The sequence below is a fragment of the Petromyzon marinus genome, chromosome 31 (assembly GCF_048934315.1).
Source record: "Petromyzon marinus isolate PM22_M1 ecotype Great Lakes invasive population chromosome 31, UKy_Petmar_22M1.pri1.0, whole genome shotgun sequence".
NCBI classification, from domain to species: Eukaryota; Metazoa; Chordata; class Hyperoartia; order Petromyzontiformes; family Petromyzontidae; genus Petromyzon; species Petromyzon marinus.
The window spans coordinates 4,242,180-4,260,826 of record NC_133697.1 but is presented as its reverse complement, the minus strand read 5'-3'; the positions used below and the strand labels follow the sequence as shown (position 1 = coordinate 4,260,826).

Below are 18,647 nucleotides of genomic sequence, written 5' to 3'. Positions count from 1 at the left end.
CGCCCCCTCCCCCATTGCCCCATGTGTAAGCTTGACAAGCCGTGGAACAAGGAATTCTCTTTGTTAAACCATGAATGAGCTCATCGGGTAGTGAAGCGTTGACGAGCGGTGCTTTTCACGAAGCTTCCTGAACCGGTTACGAGCATTCCTCCGCTTGTGCTGTTTTGCAGGGCAGCCGAGATAACATGAGCATCGTGCTCGTGTGCTTTCCCAACGCTCCCAGGCCCTCGCCTGAAGCCGTGAAACAGGAGGAGGAGCTCGACAAATTCCTGGAGCAGAAGGTGGAAGGTGACTCTCCGCTGTCGAGTGTACTCGCCACCCCCCCCCCTCCCCACCACCGACACCCTTGGATTAAATTTTCTTATCGGCAGCGGATAAATAACGCCCCCCCCCCTTCCCGGCACCTGTTTATTGTGTCACTTCGGAACGGCGGTCGAGCCGTTGCCTAATTGAAGCGGTTCGCGTTTGGTGTCGCGTAGCTAAAAACAAACGTGAGTGCGTTCATTGTGGCTCTGACTTGGGCATAGTTTTTCTCCACATAGTGGGCTATTTCGAGGTGGCGGCCCTCGTTAGCAGTGCACCCATAAAGGGGTGTTTTACTTATTAAGCCATAAGACCACAACAACGACTCTGTAGGCATGATGCACTTGTGAAGGTTGAGGAAACTAGGGATGGCACTCTCCTGTCTATCTGCCTCCTGCCACACCACCCAGCCTGGTCGTCCCTCAACCTGTCACCATTCACATCACTGCAATCCTCCCCAACCAAAAATTATTATGCTTAACCACGTAGGCTTTCGTGAGAGGGTCTTTTTGTTTTGGGTTAGATCGCGTAAATATAAATGTTTCGGTGGTGGCGGGTTTAATGACACATTTATTTTTCCGTGATCTAGCTATTATGGCTCAAAGTCTTCTCCCACCCTCGATCCTTGGCCTAGTGAACGCGTCCCTCACTGTCTTCCCACCCTGGCCCCGTACGTTCGCAGCCTCCTCAATGCCTCCACCTCATCCGGTCCCTATCCCTCGGCTCGCACGACGGCTGCTGTCACTGGGGAGTTTCAACAGAATGGCACACTGGACCCCAGCATTCTTGCAAAGATCCATCCTCTCTCAAGCCTCTCATCCATAGCAGGGGTCGCCTACTCCCATACCTCCAGACCCTTGTCCCTCCGCAGTCTCCACGACCCAGTCCAATCAGGTTTCCGCCAGGGCCATTCTACTGAAACTGCTTCTGCGCAGGTGGGAAAATAACCTTCGTCTCTCTTCAGATAATGGATCCTTCTCACTCCGATTTCTCTGAGACCTCCCCGCAGCTGTTGACACCACAGATCACTCAGTTCCCATCCTCCTTGAACTCCTCCATAGCCGTGCAGGCATCTCCACCACACTCCTCTCCTGGCTGCACTCTTCCCATCTTTAACGTTTCCCTGCACGAACTGCCTGCCCTCCTCCCACAAATCCCTGTGCTTGTGGTGTCGCACAAAGCTCCATCCTCGAACCCCTGTTGCTGTTCTCGATAAATCTCCCCCCTCTTGGCGAAAACGTCTTCAGTTTCATTGTCAACCTGAAGACACCGAGCCAGCTACATCGCCATTGTTCCCATGAACCCTCCCTCACTGTCCACTCTCACGTGCTGCCTTGACCACGGTTTCACCTCTGATGGGTTCCATCGCACATTCTCCTGCAGTGCCAAAACAGAAGTACTTGGGGATAATAAAACATCGATGTGTATTTGTAAACAGCCACCTGGTTCACGTTGTTTCAATTCTGGTAGCATGAAAATACTTGTGCCAATTAAGCCTTAAATTGTAAGAATAAATGTCACACGGTGGTTACGTTTTAAGGTAGGAGTGTGCGTGTATTTACCGTGTCGGTACATTGTCACGGCGCCACCTCGAGAGTCGTCCATACCTGTTAAGGTAATTATACTTTTCACGGGTGACTTCAACTTCAAAAGCTGTCCTGATTTCCGAGACTGAAAGCGAATGTGTCCCGTACGTTTGTACACCTTTGGGCTTGATTTACCTTAATTTTCAAAGACGTTTTAAAAAAAAAACGAGACATTCATGTTGAGCGGCGCGAGTTGTGCTGCTTAAACTGGAAACTTAACAGGTATGCGAGTTATCGAATTTGACTTGTGCATCACGCCTCATCGGAAAATGGGAGAGCGGATGCCTGCTGCCTAACGTACGGCGTGCCCCGTGAATAAACGTCGCGTGGACACGGCCGTGTCCTTCGTGAACCTGGAATTTATGGGTGCCATCTGGAAAGAAAAATCCATTCCCAAAGCCCAAAAATGTAACAACGAGCAAAGCAGCCCTCCATGGTGACGTGTAGCAAGCCGGAGTCCTTCACTTTGCGCAGAAATGCCCTGTGCCCAGCCAGTCCCGGTTTAGTCCGTACCGCAACTGCCGTAGCATTAGATGGTGGATCGTGCGCATTCCAGAATTGGCTTGTGTTGATTGATGGCTTGTTTTCACCTGTATTTATATATACATTTTAAACACTATCAATGCAATTATAGGCTGTAAATTGGAAACATTTTGGCTTTGTGGAAATTATACGTGTTTTTGTTAAGAAAATTGGATATACAAGGTCACCCCCACCACTGAATTAGACCCCCCCCCCCCCCCCCATGTTTCAAGGTCACATAGCCATCTCGGCAAATGTAAAGGATGCACCCTTAAGTAAGCGCATATGATGTGTGCGTGTGTGTAATGATAGAATGTTAATGTCTGTGCTGGCACACCGGCCTTCATAAGGTAAGCATTCAAAGCCTGCTTGCTTGATGGCTCGCTTTGCGTTTGTCCAAAACTCTGCTGCAATGAAAGTCGGCAGCGATGTTAAATAGTATTGGAACAGGAGTTCTTCTCTACGTGGTCCATGTGAACACGTGCCCCCTAGTGGAGACGTCCTGATTCTAAACCAGGGTTTCCCTAAGGGCATTATTGCTTGTGTAGTGGGTTCACGGGACACGGAGACGGTGGGGTAGAGGCAGCACTGTTTATTCAAGCTTAACAAGGGTTACACTGGAAGGGGTAACGGCCCCTTCACCCGTATACACGCTGGGACACCCCCTAGGCTATCTAACCTAATTCCTGTGCTCCTAGATCCTCCGCTACAGGCGCTAGAGGAGGCTATCTGATCTGGCCCTGGTCAAGCACAGATGACGGCACCCCACCAACCAGACCGACCCTTAAAAGGGCTCCGGCTCTGAGGCTCTTGGGCCGCACCACCGGCTTACCCTGCCGGCCCTCAAAAGGACAGCGGTCAGGGAAGTCCCAGGGTCTATCTAGCCGGTCTTCCTTCTTCACTGGTTCTTCATTTTTGGCCCCAACACACTGCCCCGAGCTCTCTGGCTCCCCACCCTTTATACCAATACACCATTGAGGTCCGGGGCTATAGCGGACGTGGTTGTAGCCACCAAGGTGTGGCTGTGTGTTACCTTCCCACACTGTGTGTTACCTTCCCACAACACCCCTACATCTGTAACTCGGCACGTACATCTTCTTGAGTTTATCAAGTTCTCTTTTCAAATCCGATTTGTAACACACTACGCTTGCCTGATGATTGCTAAACATGTCACAGAACGACAATTATTTTAATCCGTTCTCTCAGTATTTACACGAGGTCTATCACAAATGTACGTGTAAAGCCCTTTGGTCAATCCACTGCTGCATGACGGGCCTCCCCCACTCTGTCCTGGTCAGGGTTATTTGTCCATACTTCAACTATACTGGCCACTGCAGGTTTGGAAGTGGCCAGTATAGAACAGCAATGGATTTCGCTCGCCTGCCTTGTATTGACCACCACAATCCAAGCACTGCACGGGTTCAACACGACCCTAAGCCTCCCGAGATCTGAGGATATCGGGTGCCTTTGCGGGTGATTTTTTGCCACGGGGCAAATTGTATCCGTAAATGAGTATTTGTGAGCCGAACGGGAGGGGAATTGTGGTTAACCAGGAAATGCGTGCCGTGGTGGGTCTCGAGGAATGGATTCTGGGGAAACCCTGATGTAAACAGCCCTCGGGGGGGGGGGGGGGTGGAGGGCTTTGTTTCTTTCTCTAACAGGATGCCAGCACGAATGTTAAGCGGCTTCCACTGTGCGTTCGCCCGTGTCACGAGCCTGCGTCGGCTTCTGCTGGCGGGCGCGGCGGCGGCGTCGTCGGAGGCTCTCGCTCGCACGTGCTCGCCTGCCTGTTTCCCAAAAGAGTGCCTGTTTGTGCCCTTCCTCGTCAGAGTTGCTGGAGAAGCACGCGGAGGACAGGACCCCTGACATGCCCTCGGTAATGCGAGTTCTCTCCTTGGAAAATATCCCCAACCTTCCACCAGGAGGGGGCCTGGCTAGCAAGTAAGCGGCAGAGCGTATCCCGCGAGCCAGCGGCCCCCCCCACCCCCGCCCCCCCCCCCCTCCCGTGTCCCACCTCGTTTGGAACGGCTACATCTGTAGTTTGCACCTAACGCTTCTCTCTAATACAGGTCGCCCTTGCAAAAGTGGCAGTGTGTCCATGTGGGTTTTATTTCACCCGCTGGTTAAATTAAAGGATCCCTACTTAGTGATTAAGTATTCATGCTTAATTTGATTTACTTTGTTTACATTTCCAAAGTTAATCTTAAAAAAAAAACAACTGATAGAAGCCGTGCTCTTAAAAAAAAAAGTGCAGGTTATGGAATTTCAAGAATTTTGGAGAATTACCAGATTGTTTATCTTCACCCTATTTTGCATTACAATGATCAGAGTTGAATGTTGTAATTCTGTGCGCTTGTGTTTTTTACCTCCACAATTGTTGCTTTGTCGATGTGTATGCCCTTTGGTGTTATCTCAGTTTGGGGATCCCTCTGCTTCGTGCTTTAAATTTGCAGCCCTTTTTATCAGTCTACTGACCATATACTTCACCATTCTGAGCAGCACGAGTTGTGAATTTGGAGGAACATAGACATTGGAGCAAAGTATAGTACAACAATAGATTTAATGCCCTGCCTTCTGTTGGCCACCACGTAGCTCCGCAGCATCACGTGACACCGGAATTTATGCCTGTGGGCGATTGGCCCATCCACACGCTATCCAGGCTCAACGCCTGCTTAGCTTCCGAGGTCTGGTGAGCTCGAGTCGAATCTGTTTTTTTTTTTAATTTTACCAGGTAAGGGCCCACTGAGCTCTATAGCTGTTTTTCAGAAACCACCTAGCCACAAATGATAGCTCAACGAAGTGACTTACCATCGCGTGGAAATGGAGGGAAGACCCGGAGAAAAATCCACGCAACCATGGGGAGAACACGCAAACTCCAAATATACAGCAGCAGGCGTCAGCGTCGGGATTGAACCCACGACTTCCTGTATACCAGGCGAGGCAATTAACATCTTGCCACCGCGGTGCTGATCACAATAGCCCAGTGTCGTCGTGTAAGTTGCCGTCCATAAATGACGTCACGCACCTAGGGGGGGGGAGAGGGGGGTCAGACATTTTTGACGATGTGTGACGAGGGGGGGAGGGAGGGTTTTGGGAAATGTGACGTCACATCAAAATGCACAACTTTAAATAAATATTAATTCAATAGAATTGTTATAATAACACTTATTTTGATTAATTTTCATTAACTATTTGATTATTACAATTTACTAACGTCTCCTTTTACTTATTCCATGAAGGAGCATTTTGCTTCTCCATGGGAGAATGGAGAAGCATACATTTTGTAATTTTTTTTAATAATTGTTATTAAACATTTTGATTCTAATGATTCTATCAGGGCTTTTCATTATGTGAAATGAATATGTGATTGTTGTAATTGTACTCTTCATTTTGCTTCGTTCTACTACAAAGTTTCAAGTATTTTTTATAGTTATAATTACTTTGAATATTTAATAAGAGAATTTCAATATAATATTCTGAACAACTGCAGTTTTAGTTAGACGAATATTTTCAAGTGAATTTTATGCTAAATTTCCACTTTCCAACACCTTTTTAATAAATGTTTTTTTCTCTTACAACATCTGAGTGCAGCGCCACATTAAATACGCACTACAATGACAATAGTTTAAAGTGATTTGAAGCACGTTTTATTTTCAAAATGGAAATATGGTTGGGGGGGTGGGGGGCAGAGCTTTGTGACGTCATATTTGAGGGGGGGGGGTCTGACTTTTTGTGACGCCGTGTGACGAGGTGGGGGGTCAGAAATCGGACAAAATCGCGTGACGTCATTTATGGACGGCCCCTAATCAGCTTCTACAACACGGTCGCCACGATCGCAATGTGCCTAATTGTCAATTGCTCTATTACTGGATCGTCGCAATCTCTGCAGCCCTTCAACCAATTCTACTTTGCGACCGCCAGGGGGCACGAATGGCATAGGAAGCGCATTCGAAATGTCATCAACATGTGCGTGATGGATATAGAAAGAGGTGCCCGATAAAAAAAAAAACAACAAATCCTTTTGGTACACACCTTGGCACCTTTCTCGCCGCAAGCACGCTTATTCTATTACGTGCTGGTGTGCGTTTGAGCCACAGTAGCTGCTAGTTACGATGTATGGAGGAGGAGGAGGAGCAGCCTTCACCCAGGGGAACCGTCCAATGCTTCACGTCGTCATCGCTAGCATCCCTGATTACGGTGGACGGAGGAGGCCCGCGGGCGCACCGCGCTGTTAACGAGTGACGGCTCGGTGGCGGGAGGTCTTCGTTCAGCAGTGGATAGATCATGGCTGATGATGGCGACAACATCCTCACCCGACTGCCGTTATGTTATTCAATTCTACACCGGGAGTCAAATCGAGTCACATCTGGGATTGCAGCTCGCCATTTAATTTCCAGTTTTCTTTGCCTCCACATTATAAATGTGTTGAAGGTGATTTCTTGTGAAGTTTAATGCAGACACAGGAATTGAAAATTGCAATTTTTTATTGGATTTCTTAAGTTAGTTAGAAAAAACCTACGGCTTCAAGTGTCATTGATTTTTTTTTACTTAATTTGTGTGAACGGGTGGGGTGGTTGTTGAACATCACTTTACTTATTTATCCAGGTGAGTCACACTGAGATTTAGGACTCTTTCAGGAGGGTCTTGCCACATAGTTTCATTTTAGATGTTTTCAGCCATTTAATGAGTGCATTCTACAAGTAGGAGGAAACCGATGCACCCGAAGAGGGGGAAACACTCTATCCCCGTGCAGATTGAAATACGTGCTTTTAGTCCACTTGCTGTACCGCCTTCTGGCGAGCCAGGGTATGACACCTGTACACCCGCAGGACAACATTCGTGTGATCCACCAACCCTAATTTCCGGTGCAGGGTTACAGGCCACATTCGTAGCCAGCACTGCCCGCCTATAATGGAAGCACATGGGAATAGAGCAGAAATGTATTCTTTGTACAACTCGCATTTATTTTCTTGGTCCTTTCGGTAAAGTCACGTAGAAGGGAAACAACAAAATAACATTTTTTGTTGTTGTTTCCTTTCTACGTGACTTTACCGAAAGAACCAAGAATATGAATCCCTGCAGTCACGAAAGCTTTAAATCAAAATTTAAGCTCACATTTAGTTATTTTTTCTGCCAAAAATGTTGGCTCTGGATCAATAAAGCATTTTTCTAAGGTTTTAGTGGTGAAGAATCCCCTGAAGCCAGGCTTTGTAGTGTGGGTAATTATGTATTATAATTGTCGGGCAATCATTAGCTTTGTCTCATGCGGAGTTGTGGCCCGTTTTGGTCAAATCAGCTTGGCAAGTGGAGTCATGTGTTTTGGTCTGTGATGTTTTAACAGAAACATCTGCAGTATCTACAGTGTCCTATAGCTATCCATTTACATCATTTATTTATGCCGATCCACTGCTGATATGGGGCCTCCCACACACCCTGTGCTGGTCATGAGGGTCGTTTGACCAGACTTGATGCTGGGCCGTTAGGGTTGGTGAAAGCGGGGGAGCATAGATGTGGAAGCATGGACGTACAGTACAATAGGTGTTTACACACTGCCCTTTGCTGGCCATTGCAAAGCCCCACAAGCTCTGTGACAACCTCTTTGTGCATGGTTGGTCACCCATCCAAGGACTAACCCAGGCTCAATACAGCTTAGCTTGCAAGATCTGACATGACCGGGTGCGGAGTGATTTTTAAGCGTTCTCTGCATTTTGCATGCACACGGACGACGATGGTGATGATGATGATGATGATACACATCCATTTGTCTTCCGGCAGTATAATGTGCCTCGTGTGTCAGCTTATACTCTTACAGAAAATATATGCTGTGGAAAACAGTTGTTTGAAGAATGATGTTGTCATTTAAATGAATTATTCATGACACTCTGAACTAACATCACACACACTCACATTTTTTCATGCGCGTCGTTTGTAGGTGGTAGTTAGAGAAGATGATGGGGTTTGCTTATTTTTTATGCAATACTTTCTGATATCTAATCGTTTCATTAATTGTATGAGCTACAATTTCCAGCTGTGTATTTATAGTTCCAGACACTGAATATATCCTGAATATATTTATAGTTCCAGACACTGAATATATCCTGAGTCCGCGTTGTTTTTGCACAGGCGGAATGTGATCGAGACAGTTTACAACCGACTGAACCCGGACAGGGAAGATGAAGTGGTGAGTTAAACTCAAGACACATTCTACAACATCCCTTTGCTGTTGGGGAGGAGTGGTGGCACAGTGGGTAGTGCACAGCACTAAGAACCCACCCAACCTGAGTTGGTTTGAATCCGGCCACGGCTAACATCAGTGGCACCACGGTGGCGAGATGTAATCTGTCATGCCTGGTATGCAGGAGGTCGTGCGTTCGATCCCGACCCTAATGCCTGTATATTTGTAATTTGTATGTTCTCCCTGTGGTCATGTGGATTATTCTCCGAGTCCTCCGATTTTTCCCTCCACATTTAGAAACATGTATTTACAGTATCTGGCCACTATAAATTTCCACGTAGTAAGCCACTTCGTTGAGCGATCATTTGAGACCAGGTCGCCACTGAAAAATAGCTTTTTAGCTCAATGGGCCTTACCTGGCGAAAAAAAACGTTAAAATAAAATGATAACTGAACCAGTCCTGAGTCCCCGTCACCCCACTGCACCACCCTTCACTGACCAGCATGGGGAAGTATGCTCAAATATCACCCTTGGCCGAAAGGCGTAGGAAGGCCTTAATCCAGCAGTGGATTGATAATGGACTGTGCATTGTTGCCGAGGTTGCATCATTCACTGGTGAACTCTGAGCGGAATGCTTTGTTTAAGCACCTACAGTTTTCCTTGTACATTGTATCCTTGAGCAGGTAGAACTCGTTTTATTTGATTACACAGATAAACAGAAAGATCCATGTCTTGGTGTTTCTTTACTGTAGCAGTACAGTGCTAAAACGTATACTTACAATAAAACAATTGCGTATTTAAATGACAACGTACGGCCCTTTCTCAATCCACTGCTGGATGAAGGCCCTTCCCCATGCCGTGTCAGCCATGGAGGCAGTCTGACCATGCTTGATCAAAATTCGCCATGCTGGTCAGTGTAGGTTGGTGAAGGGGTGTCACGGTGGCAATATGTTAATTACTTCACCTGGTATACAGGAAGTCATGTGTTCGATCCCGACCCTGATGCCTGTATATTTTGAGGCTGTTCTCCCCGTGGTCGCGTGGATTTTTCTCCGGGTCCTCTGGTTTTTCCCTCCACATTTAGAAACATGCGTTCGGAGTATTTGGCTGCTCTGAATTTCCACACGATGATAAGCCGCCACTTCGTTGAGCTATTATTTGCGTGGCTTGGTCGCTTCCGAAAAAGAGCTATACAGCTCAGTGGGCCTTAGCTGGCAAAATAAAAAAAAATAGTTGTTGACGTATAAGTGGAGAGGCAGGACTGGGTTCAGGTATTTTTGTTAATCTATTCTTTTATTTAACAGAATAATGGATAAGTATTCTATTATTTAAAAAAAAAATTCTTTAGACGTGACTTTACCGAAAGAACCGAATAATATTTCTTATCGTTGATGTTAGCTGTGACCGGGAATGACGCGTCGGTGTCTTCATGGCACGTACAGTACGCTCGCTGTTCTGGCTGTTAAGGTACCACTCTGCCCCTATAACTATATACTTACAATAAAATATTTGCCCTTTGCAAAGCGGTTCTTTTAAATATACCCCTTTATCGTTTAACGCCAGGATATTTAGTTTAATTGCGCAATAGTTTTTTTGTTTGTTGTGCTTACCATGGAACGGTTCTGAATTACTTTTTAAGCCCGTGGGATGTTTTTTTTAATGTTATTGCCAATACGTTCCGCTAATACAAGCTGTAGGGTAAAATAAGCCATAGCTTTAAGATGCGGGCAGAATAATTTAGCCTTAAGCTTCTAGCTTTTAAGTATAATTTTTTTGAACGGCGTTGCAGATTTACTTTCAAGAAGTACATGCTGTACATTTCCCTATTTTTAGTTTACTCAGAAAATTGGCTCGTCAGCCGGCAAGGACAAGACTTGTCTGGCCGAACACTGCGTAAACATGTTTTCCTGCCTTCTGCTAGTTGTATTTCCAGCAGCTAAGAACATAAGCGCACATCGGGACCATTTGGTTTTAAAGGCCAGCCATACGGGGGGCTCCTTCGCTCTTTCACCTCTATTCTCTACGCCAATCGCCTGCTGTATATTCTCGAGATTTGTTTTTCACGGTCACTGTTTCTGGGCAAGATCCCGTGTTCTTGATGTCACTGCTTGCAGTCACGCTGCGGTCACAAGGAAACGCGCCCGTTTTTGTAAACGCAAAACGGGGACGTTCAATTACAGCCATGCGGAAATACGATTGCTTTGGTATGGTTCCGATTTGAACACTCCTTTAGGTCAGAATGCGTTGGGTTTTTTACGACAGTTCTAACATTTTTAGTGTTTAAAAGAAAAAAAAAAGCCTCTCCCCGTGCTGGGGTTGCACTATCCGCTTCCTATTTTTACGTCCACATTTTGTACCCTTTGATTCGACTCTTGCCGAACAAAAACAAATCCGAGACTGCTGTATATTTTTCTGGACTAGAACAATACAAAGGCGGGTCCCTCTATGGGGCCCGCCATCTGGCCCCAGCTGATAATGGTTGGGACCGCAAAGCTTGAAAATCGCCCGACGGGGGTAAACAAGAAAGACTTCGATGAAAAACTGGCACAGAATGTTTTCACTAAAAGCTGGCTGGGATAGAGAATCCAGGTTTCAAAAAAAGTAGCTTCGCAAACAAGAAAGACTTCGATGAAAAACCGGCAGAGAATGTTTTCACTAAAAGCTGGCTGGGATAGAGAATCCAGGTTTCAAAAAAAGTAGCTTCGAAAACAAGAAAGACTTCGATGAAAAACTGGCAGAGAATGTTTTCACTAAAAGCTGGCTGGGATAGAGAATCCAGGTTTCAAAAAAAGTCGCTTCGAAAAATATATAAATGCACTGCATTCCAGGATGTCTGAACTGTGCTAATCTTGTATAACATGAGGATTAAGGGATTATTCAAGCAATTAAAGTCGAGAAATCAAATTCTTGCATTTTTTTTGTCACCAAACCAGGGTTGTTAATTGAGAGCCTTGCCATCGTTCTGCCTATACCTGCCATAATTACTTTGCTCTTCTTACTGCCAGAATCAACCAACTGTAGGCAGTGTTCAGGAACAGTGCTGCATGTGCTGTCTTATCAAAAGGTTGCAGTGAATAACATTGAAAATAATAATCACGTGTAATTATAGCAGTTAACAGCCTTTGTCAATACACTGCAGTATCATTTTACGTAGGGGTTGTTTAACCACACGTTATCACGTTGGTCAGTCACAGGTTGGTCAAAGGGGGGTGGCCGGGATCGATACGGATATCACTCGCCACTGATGTTAGACGTGGCCGGGAATTGAACTTGGGTGGCCGGGTTTGTGGCACTCGCGACCCGCTCCACCACATAAAATGCTACAATAATTTACAGCCCTTTGTACGTATGTTGAACTTCTTTCACACCGTACGTAGCCAGCCGTGCTAATAATGGCCTTCTCTTTACCTCACACTGGTTATTATTATTATGGGTTGTGGAAGAGAGGAACCCAGGACTGGTTCAGAAAACACTCGCCACGCATTAGGCCGTGAATCGAACTTTGGTCACCAGGGTCATAGCCCAGTGCCCTGACTACTATGCCACTACACCCCCATAACCATGTATGCAATGTTGTATGTATGTTGAACTTCTTTCACACCGTACGTAGCCAGCCGTGCTAATAATGGCCTTCTCTATACCTCACACTGTATGTAGCCAACTGTGCTCGTCGGAGGTGCGAGGGAAGGACAGCAAACTGTAACGGTGGCATTCTATTTTTTTTTTCCCGACAGAGCTCTCTGGACACCGATGATGCCTGGTAACCTCACTGACAAGATGCCTTTTGAAAGAAATGTTTTAGGTGAATCCATATTTGCTGTTCTGCCATGTGGAGCAGATAATGACAGCTTTAAAGTGGCCGCTGTCTGATGTTTGCCCTGAAAAGTTAATTATTTGACGAGAGGTGTAAAGTGTTACTTATGAAAGCCAATGGTGAGTGAGTTGCAGTTTTTTTTTGTTATCTTCGGCAGCTTTGGGGGTTGGCCACAATGAGAAGTGACTGCTGTTGATTGATCAGAGTGTGTTGGAGAGTTGAACAGGCAGAGCAATTAATTCACCTTCTATATCTCTTTGTCAACCGTTTTTGCCTAACTCTTTTCACTGTGTGGCATGGGTTTCAAAGAGGACTAGGTCTCGGACCATGTTTAATTCCACCGCACGTGTTGTCGCGCAGAGCTCACGAGGGGATGACAATGAACGAGTTGTTTGTCCGTGATGACGAGTGTACGGTAGCTAATGGTGAACTTTAAACCCACGGGGGACCCCATTATGCCCGCCGGTCCCTTCAGCCATCGTTTCACTGACGTGGGTAATTTAATTCATTTTTGTTTAATGGCTTCAAGAATAAACCTTTGATATTGCACTCAAGTGACAATAAACAAATATTTATTAATGTTTCTAAAAGTATTTTCACATTAAATTTTAAGCTCAACCACATTGAAAACAGCACGCTATCAAACTGATTTACCAGTGCTTGATGTTTATCTAATATTTAATTCAAGTTTATTTGACTACAGTTGTGAGTGTTGTTTGGTTTATTTGAGAGTAATAAAATGCGTACCAAAGAAAGACCGAATTTTACATGGGAGATGAAAAAAATTAGGGGTGGGTAGGCCACGATAACCCTGGGACACCCTTGCAAACAAGATGTTCCATCTCGAGGAATTTTCCAAGTGAAATATTTTAAATGGATAAAAAAAAATAACAAACATGTGTACGTACGTGTATGTACCGTGCAATTGTGGTAATCGGCCTGGTCGAGCGTGTGATTGTTACTTGATTCGGGGAGACGGCGCAAACTACCAATTTGCCATTTACGTTTTGATTATTATACACGTTTGTTTTTAGTAGATTACTAAAAGAGTTTAAAGCCATCATCATGTAATGCTCTTTTATTCTAACAAGTTGATTATTACAGCAGCTAAAGAATGATTTGACTATGATTATAATTACTTGACGCTTTTTAGTGGACGTTTTGGTCATCGATCCCGACCATACGAAAGGGTGGGTTGCAGTCAACCTGCCGTACTGACAGTTCCGACTCACGTGCACAGACACAGGCGATTCAGTGCACGGTTTATTTCCTGCAAAAAAAATATTTTTTTCTAAAGAACCGAAGGAGTTACGCTTACCATCTTCAACCAAGGGTGCGATCCGTTTTTTTTTTGCTTCCTCGATGCGAGATGTACGACCACGTACAAACCGTTCAAATTAAAGTCTGTGATGTAGGAACATTTCGCTTTGAGTCGCCTGCAATTGCATTCACGTTGACAGAACTGCAAAAAATGCCTCGCTTGCTTCAAATGGATTAATTTCAGCGTTATATTTGTTGCCTCTGGCGGCCAAAAACTCTACGAAGCAATGTAACGCAGACACGTTATCAGCAGAAGAAACAGGTTGAACATTGCAGTCTGTGTTGTAATCAGGGCCCGTTTCAGAATGTTTAACTTTCAGTCTATAGTCCTTTATGGTCTGTTTTATTGATTATCTTCAACAACATGTTTTAATGAAAAATGCAGTTGTCAAATTTTATACGGTAATTGCAGTATTTAATATTGATATATATGTGTTTAAATTAAACGATTGTTATATTGAATTGTTAACATGATGCACTGCAAAATGGCATTTTAAAGAGATGTTGTAACACTTCGTTTTTAAATGCGTTAATGGCCAGTAAAACAGAAATTCATACATTTGTATGATGTACGGGTGTTAGATTATTCTTCTACATATTTTTAACCTGAGACCTCAAAAAATAGTTTTGACTTCTACAATATCTCTTTAAATGAACTGCTTTGTATTTGTTATGTACCGGTAAACAAATATGGACTGTCAATATTGCTGTTTTGCACATTTTGGCATGCTTTTAAAAGGGTTTAACTCTTCTGAGGATTTTGTAAGGTTATACGTTGCCTTTGGAAACCCTTTTGGACGTTGGCTTAGTGGCGCATACCCGGAGGGAAATAAAACATGTTGACTGCGCTACACGTAAGCCTGGATTTCTCGTCGGTCTTCCTGAATAACGTGATCCCGACCAAGTACCCTACCGAAGAGTGCAGTAAACACACACTGGAGCTCTGCTCTCGCTTCTTGCCTGTGTGTCCTAGTTTGGTTTTTAAAAGTTATAACCGTGCCGCCCCCCACAGCACCCCCTACATGCGAAAATATCTCCGGAATGTGTAAACACCCATTGCCTGACAGTGTGCTTTTAATGGACAATTAAACTCATTGCTTCATCAAAAAATTGTGTTTTTTTACAACTGTACCCCCCATCCCTAATTTAAAATGTAATGTGATACACGGCTCTTTTGTGAGGCACATGGCTGGGTTAATGGGTTGGTGAAGGGGGGGCTACCCAACACCGCTACAGATGTCACACCGTGACTAAAGTTAGCCACGGCTGGGAATCGAACCCCCGTTGCTGGGTTCTTAACACGGGCATGCAAACCCCACTGCGCTTCGGTTCCCCCCACCTCAACCCTCTCATAATGTATCTCGCTGAAACGTGAAATCTTAATTCAAAATGTACACGTGGTTATATTTGCTTAATGTGCTCTTTCGTCGTGTAACCTTACAGCTGTGTAAGCAGTTGCCGAGTCACCCTTGCAAAAGAGCTTCTTGGCTCAGGGGGGCTTTACTTTGTTCGAAGAAGTCACCCTCTGCTTCTGTTTGACCGTGCTATGCTGGTGAGTCAGATCTCAACTGAAAACGGACCCTCACCTGGTTTAAATAAAGGATCTGTCTACGTGGTCCTAGCCAGCAGGGGCCCTAAACAGTTGTGATGTGAATGATAACGCTGCCTTGTCCTCTTCAGTGTAGAGATGTAGTCCAGTAATCCGTTAAGAGCAAAGGTTAAAAGCACTTGGGCCCCCATCAAAATTAATCCATCAGCTTTGGTCTATGCAGGGCTGGATGAAGGTTTCCCCCCAAACCGTTGTTCCCTTAGGGCTTAAGCCATGCGGTGTAGTAATGCACCGCGCTGCGACACGCAAGCTGATGTCGTCGCTGCAATTCTGCGGAGGACATCCTCGCGGGAGTGTTTTTTTTCCTTTCTCTTGGCTGCCACTCCGTCATTAGTCTCGACCACCACAGTTTTGTGACACGTCCTGCCCAAGCCACATTCGCCTTAATATGTCTAACATGGGGTCTACAGTGAGGGAAAAAAGTATTTAATCCCCTGCTGATTTTGTACTTTTGCCCACTGACAAAGAAATGATCAGTCTATAATTGTAATGGTAAGTGTATTTGAACAGTGAGAGACAGAATAACAACAAAAAAATCCAGAAAAACGCATGTCAGAAATGTTATAAATTGATTTGCATTTTAATGAGGGAAATAAGTATTTGACCCCCTCTCAATCAGATTTCTGGCTCCCAGGTGTCTTTTGTACAGGTAACGAGCTGAGATTAGGAGCACACTCTTACTAATCTCAGCTCGTTACCTGTATAAAAGGGACCTGTCCGCTGAAGCAATCAATCAAATTCCAAACTCTCCACCATGTTCAAGACGAAAGAGCTCTCCAAGGATGTCAGGGACAAGATTGTAGACATACACAAGGCTGGAATGGGCTACAATACCATTGCCAACCAGCGTGGTGAGAAGGTGACAACAGTTGGTGCGATTATTCGCAAATGGAAGAAACAGAATTGTCAATCTCCCTCGGCCTGGGGCTCCATGCAAGATCTCACCTCGTGGAGCTGCAATGATCATGAGAACGGTGAGGAATCAGCCCACAACTACACGGGAGGATCTTGTCAATGATCTCAAGGCAGCTGGGACCATAGTCACTAAAAAAACAATTGGTAACACTACGCCGTGAAGGACTGAAATCCTGCAGCGCCCGCAAGGTCCCCCTGCTCAAGAAAGCACATACATGCCCGTCTGAAGTTTGCCAATGAACATTTGAATGATTCAGAGGACAACTGGGTGAAAGTGTTGTGGTCAGATGAGACCAAAATGGAGCTCTTTGGCATCAACTTAACTCGCCGTGTTTGGAGGAGGAGGAATGCTGCCTATGACCCCAAGAACACCATCCCCACCGTCAAGCATGGAGGTGGAAACATGCTTTGGGGGTGTTTTTCTGCTAAGGGGACAAGGACAACTTCACCGCATCAAAGGGACGATGGACGGGGCCATGTACCGTCAAATCTTGGGTGAGAACCCCCTTCCCTCAGAAAGGGCATTGAAAATGGGTCGTGGATGGGTATTCCAGCATGACAATGACCCAAAACACACGGCCAAGGCAACAAAGGAGTGGCTCAAGAAGAAGCACATTAAGGTCCTGGAGTGGCCTAGCCAGTCTCCAGACCTTAATCCCATAGAAAATCTGTGGAGGGAGCTGAAGGTTCGAGTTGCCAAACGTCAGCCTGGAAACCTTAATGACTTGGAGAAGGAGTGGGACAAAATCCCTCCTGAGATGTGTGCAAACCTGGTGGGCAATTACAAGAAACGTCTGACCTCTGTGATTGCCAACAAGGGTTTTGCCACCAAGTACTAAGTCATGTTTTGCAGAGAGGTCAAATACTTATTTCCCTCATGAAAATGCAAATCAATTTAACATTTTTGACATGCTTTTTTCTGGATTTTTTTGTTATTCTGTCTCTCACTGTTCAAATAAACCTACCATTAAAATTAAAGACTGATCATTTTTTTTGTCAGTGGGCAAACGTACAAAATCAGCAGGAGATCAAATACTTTTTTCCCTCACTGTACAGTGATTTCAAGCCTGTACCTCGTTATGTTTACACGCTTTTAATGGTTCTCATTCCATCAATGCTCGTGTCAATAGATATTTGATATTTACAAAACAATGAAGCCCCTTTACTTAAGGAAGAGCCAGAGAATATTGACTGAAGAAGAGGAATTGCCTGAAACGTTACTTTTTGTATTCTCAGGGCAGTTCCACTAATTAGAAAACCTCAGTCAAAACGTCTAAAATACGTACAATGTCAATTTGAATGTACTGTAATTATAGTTTGAGGGGAAACAGTGTCTCATTTACAGAGTCAATCGATGGTTTTCATACCACCATTCCAGCGTGGATGAAGAAGTCGTGTCGTCTGAGTGGGTCTTTCCACTGCGGCGTCCCATGGGCATGTCTCCCTCATTAACAACGGTGGGCAAATGGTTTATCTCTGAACTACGTCCCTAGTTGGTTGACATACAATTCCCACGTAAACAAAAACAAATTGTAATGATTAAACTGACGGTCGCAAAATATTTTCTCAAGGCACCTGGTGTTCTTCATTGCACGCATGCCTGTAAGGCCCCCTGCCAACTATTTCCCTGGCCCTCGACTGCAACCCATGATCAGCCTCTGTCCTTTGAGTACGGGCACGGTGCACAAACATCCGTGCAAAGGTCACGACAACAACTAGACACATTCCTCAATAACACTGGCCTAAGAGGACATCTAAATACCCTGCAATGTATATTTGCAGGGGCAGTGAAAAAGGGCAACTACCCAGGCCGCCCGTGTGGCTCAGCGCTAGGCTGAGTAATTGGCTGGCAACCAAAAGGTTGTGAGTTAAAATCCTAGTTGGGGGGGGGGGGGTCTGACTTAGACGCGGGGTTGATAAAATGTGTACGACCTTTGTGGGGAATTGAACAGTGGTTGTCCTTTGGATAGACTTACCCCCCATCATAGTAACGTGGAATTTTCACCACTGGCTCCACCGATATAATTTATTCTTAAGGCCAGTGTTTTGTTTGTATCACCACTTTTTTTATCTGTGGCACCACTGCCAACGCAGCAGCATCATAATTGTTTAAGTTCACCTGTGTAAGGGGTTGTACTGTACGTGTGTGTATGTCGGGGGAGCGGTAGTGTAGTGGTTAGTGCACTTCGCTCACAGCCAGCATCAGTGGGGAATACATAAATTGGTCCTGGACCTCACCTAGGTCGATTCAGCCTGAAATGAGTGCTTGGTGCGATGGGCAAACATCAGCACTGGGGAGACGAAGGCGGCCGGGCGTGGTGTTGGCCACACGTTGCACAACGCAACAACATCCGTGTGTAACACTGGCCTGACATATATAAGCAGGCGACGTTTCGGACAATG

At 45.3% G+C, this 18,647-nt stretch overlaps 1 protein-coding gene across 2 annotated transcripts in view; it reads left to right on the top strand.

Moving 5' to 3' along the window:
- Positions 1 to 14,568, top strand: part of LOC116947696 (protein phosphatase 1B-like) — a 28,415-nt gene extending 13,847 nt beyond the window's left edge. The window contains exons 3-6 of one of the 2 annotated variants that reach the window (XM_032963708.2): positions 171 to 288; positions 4,241 to 4,287; positions 8,535 to 8,592; positions 12,321 to 14,568. In XM_032963708.2, the coding sequence (XP_032819599.1) occupies positions 171 to 288; positions 4,241 to 4,287; positions 8,535 to 8,588 (219 nt within the window). In that variant the 3' untranslated portion in view covers positions 8,589 to 8,592; positions 12,321 to 14,568. Of the gene's footprint in view, positions 1 to 170; positions 289 to 4,240; positions 4,353 to 8,534; positions 8,593 to 12,320 lie in introns of both variants that reach the window. The other variant, XM_032963707.2, reaches the window with a different exon arrangement.
- Positions 14,569 to 18,647: the final 4,079 nt, after the last annotated feature.